Source organism: Genypterus blacodes, unplaced genomic scaffold (assembly GCF_046128005.1).
Source record: "Genypterus blacodes isolate CSIRO-AG114 ecotype Tasmania unplaced genomic scaffold, CSIRO-AGI_Gbla_v1 ptg000332l_1, whole genome shotgun sequence".
NCBI classification, from domain to species: Eukaryota; Metazoa; Chordata; class Actinopteri; order Ophidiiformes; family Ophidiidae; genus Genypterus; species Genypterus blacodes.
The window spans coordinates 181145-185000 of NW_027467117.1; the positions used below are offsets into that span (position 1 = coordinate 181145).

Below are 3856 nucleotides of genomic sequence, written 5' to 3' on the forward strand. Positions count from 1 at the left end.
GGTTTCTTTGTTTCTGTTATCTTTTTCTTTCCTCTTCCTTCTCTTTGTACAAAAATCTCCTAAATGTTTAAATAACCGCACGCTCATTGATTTTCTATCTCTTTCTTTCTTTCTTTCTTCAATCAAAATACTTTGCTAATTGAAATCCTTGATCAAAGTAAATGAAGGTAAACGCACCGTGATTGAGCCTTGTCATGACGTCACCTCGCAGCGCTACCCGGTGAGGGCGTGGCTTGGTGACGCATTGCGGCTCCCTCCCGGTGCGCGAGGGGAGCAGCGTGTGTGTGTGCGTGTGTGTGTGTGTGTGTCCGTGTGTGTGCGCGTGCTCGCCCAGCCTCAGCCCGTCTGCGCGCTGAGCCTGAGCGGAGCATCAGACCCAACATGCGGACGCAGCGCGCGCGGCGCCCCGGCTCTCTTATTCGGGGTTTGTTTGTAAATGGCGGCGCTGCAGACGAAGTGAAGTGAATCCGCTCAGGCTTCCAGGCTCCATTTCCCCGGGACGACCGATGCACAGCAGCAGCGGCAGACTCGCATAGACGCGGGTTTCTATTCCTCTGTGTCGTCGCACGACAGGTGGAACCATGACGACGGGTCAGGATGAGAGCTCGGTCCGTGTGGCGCTCAGGTAGGTCACCTCTGCTTCTCCTGCCTCCACCGGCCCACCTGTCACACGGAGCTGCGGGCCCGCGGGCCACAACCGGCACGCCGGCGGCAGCAGCAGCAGCAGCATCTGTTGATCCGCACAGGCCGGGTAGAGATCCGGCTCGGTCCGCTTCAGCACAGGGACCGGGTTCTCTGTATGTTTCAGTCCGGCCTGGGTTAGCAGTTTGACTGTGTAGGGGCGATGCTTGCAGGTGCATTAGACCGGACACACACACACACACACACACACACACACACACACACACACACTGAGGCATGCAGGATGATATCATCTGGTGCTAACAGGAGAAGGAGGCTGAGGGTGGGAGAGGCAAGAATCAGGCTGTTTGTCCCAAAGCTTGGCCTGGACTCAGAACCTCAGAGCCTCTGAGCCTCGGAGCCCAGATCCTCAGATCCTCCTGCAGACTGACGGTTGATCGATGAAAGAGGCTCTTCACTGTCAGCCAGGTTGTGTGGAGGGACAGACGGGCGTTCAGTCGGCTCTTTGTGTGCAGACAGGCGGAGCAGAGAGAAGCGGGATCAGATCAGACTCCCTGCTGCTCCTGATGGGAGCCACTGTGTAGGATCAGGATCAGGATCAGGATCAGGCCCCACAGGCTCCCACCCAGCTGGTGAGGTGGCACAGCGACAGGGCAGAGTGGAAACCTGTCTGTCCCTCTGGACTCCTGACTGATGACTCTGTTGTCTCTGTGTGTGTGTGTGTGTGTGTGTGTGTGTGTGTGTGTGTGTGTGTGTGTGTTATCTTATTCTATTAGGACTCACTGTGTTCTTTTGTATCCAACCACTATCCTGTCACTTTGTAACAGAATGGATTGAAATGTTGCAGAACGTTCCTGGCCCATTTCATACCTCTGCCAAGGCCCAGTGGATGTAGGTTTGCTTTGAACTCTTTCTTTGATACACACACAGTTTACAGCAACCACAATTGACCCTACATGTGACCTCTGACCCTCACCCAGACGTGTTCCTTTGCCCTTTATGATCAAACTGTAAGGACGTGTGACGTTTAAGGCCTCTGAAAGCCGTAGGACAGTTTAGCTTCAGTGCAAACATCTGACAGGCTGTGACCCAGAGGGAGGTGAGGTGATGGATCTGACATGTTTACACACTCATGGTGTTGGAGAACGTGTTAACTGGCTGAAAAGTAATCAACCATACATGTAGTAAGTGTCAGGTTTGAGTTTCAGACTGAGATCTAAGACTGAGGAGCAAAGACGAGGCTGAGAGACCGAATCTGACACGGCCGTCTGTTACACTGGAGCAGTTTACAGTGTGTGTGACAGTGTGTGACAGTGTGTGATGGTGATGTTGTCCCAGGTGATGTGTGAGGTCTCTAATTGAAGTAGAAGAACCAGGTCGTGTGTTTGATGGATCCAGCAGGGGAGTCTCCTCTCCTGCTCCTCTCCTGGGCCCTGAACGCTGCACTTTTTAAATCTTAAGGATGAAGATGATGATGACGATGATGATGATAACGATGACGATGACAATGCTGCTTTCAGTGTCTTTGTTTTCCCCTGTTGCGTCACTCAGCCTCCGTGATTAGCTCTCAGTGTTTTAGCTCCAACCAGCTGGAGAAAAAAACAGTTGGCAGTTTGTTGACACCCTCAGTGTGCACGTGCATGAGCTCTAATTACGTGTGACAGCATTAAACCCCTCCTCCCTCCTCCCCTCCTCCCTCTCCTGCTTCCTCTCAGCTACTTACACTCCTCATGCTCTCCACTAGCCCAGAGGCGTTTAGGTGCAGCAGGTGACAGAAGCGTTCAGCTCCCAGGTGCACAAACCGCTTGAATACTTCCTCCCTTTCTCTGAAACAAATTAGGTTGTCACGGCGCCGAGGCTTCCCCCCTCGGATTGAGCAATCAGTTTGAGCCTCTGTCCTGTTTGAACAGAGGCCGACCTGTTCTCTCTCTAAGGTACACACAGATCAGAGCGTGTGCTGAGCCTGACTGGGCGGCCATGTTGCTTCAGACGTCACGCCCCTGCTCACACACTGCAGTCGGGTTGTTTGCACAGTGCGACACGAGTGTGTGTCACTAATGTGTGGCAGGTTTGAGGACTTGTTCAACCGGCCGGCTGAGGGGATTTGCTGCAGTTTAGCATGAAGACAATGAGACTAATTGGTTTTCAGTGGCGACAGACGAGCAGCAGGAAGGAGCGACTCACTGTGTTTACATCTACGAGCCGACCAATGAGCATCAAGCAACCAGGAACTTTAGAAATGGGGAAGCTAACATCTTACCGACACATTGAGTGCCATGATCTGGGTTTGACTGCTCCTCTTCCTCCTGTGGGGCTCCGTGTTCAGGCTCAGCTGAAGATGATGATGATGATGATGTCATGCCTGAGCCACTGAAGGCTCAGTTACAGGCCGAGCGGCGCAGCGGACGCTTTAATGGGATCAAGTCTGAGCCTGGAGGTTGCAGGTCATTGTTGTGGGCGGAGCTAAGCGGGCTCGTTAAGCTCGTTAAGATGAGCCATGTGATTATAGGCTGTAGGGAGTTCAACCCACAAAGGGTTAATTAGTATGAGGCGCTGTGTTTTTTGACTGGTGCAGGGTGGAGTGTGTGTCAGGTGTGTGTCAGGGAGCGAGGGACGTCTGAGGAGCTCAGTCAGGGATGTGACGTTCCCTCGTCACCCATGGCAACGCTGCACAAACACCAAACCCCCAGTGGATGTAGAGCGACCTGCTGCTCTGTTCACACCCCTCAATCAGGCCTCTCCATGCTGTCTGTGATAGAGCATCCTCCTCTTCCTCTGTCAGTATCTATCTACCTCTCTAGAGAAACTACCGTCACCATGGTGACACTTCATGTGCCGTTTGTCTTTTCAGGCGTTAGACAAAGTGTTAAAGTGCCAGACAGGAAGTATCCAGACGGTGTGTGTGTGTGTGTGTGTGTGTGTGTGTGTGTGTGTGTGTGTGTGTGTGTGTGTGTGTGTGTGTGTGTGTGTGTGTGTGTGTGTGTGTGTGTGTGTGTGTGTGTGTGTGTGTGTGTGTGTGTGTGTGTGTGTGTGTGTGTGTGTGTGTGTGTGTGTGGTTTCCAGTGGTTCTCCTTAAGTGACACCAGTGTGTGTTTAGATGATTAAGACCTGTCAATCAAGTGAACAAACCTGAATTAATGAGGAAGAGACATCTGAAAGACACGAGTTACGCCCACACACACACACACACACACACGCGACAACATTCTGTGGG

The 3856-nt window shown here is 52.3% G+C and overlaps 1 protein-coding gene across 1 annotated transcript in view; it reads left to right on the forward strand.

Moving 5' to 3' along the window:
• The first annotated feature begins 318 nt into the window (after positions 1 to 318).
• kif21a (kinesin family member 21A) overlaps positions 319 to 3856 on the forward strand; it is a 33392-nt gene continuing 29854 nt past the window's right edge. Inside the window, 1 exon segment of the mRNA XM_076137678.1 lies at positions 319 to 625. Coding sequence (XP_075993793.1) covers positions 582 to 625 — 44 coding nt within the window. The 5' untranslated portion in view covers positions 319 to 581.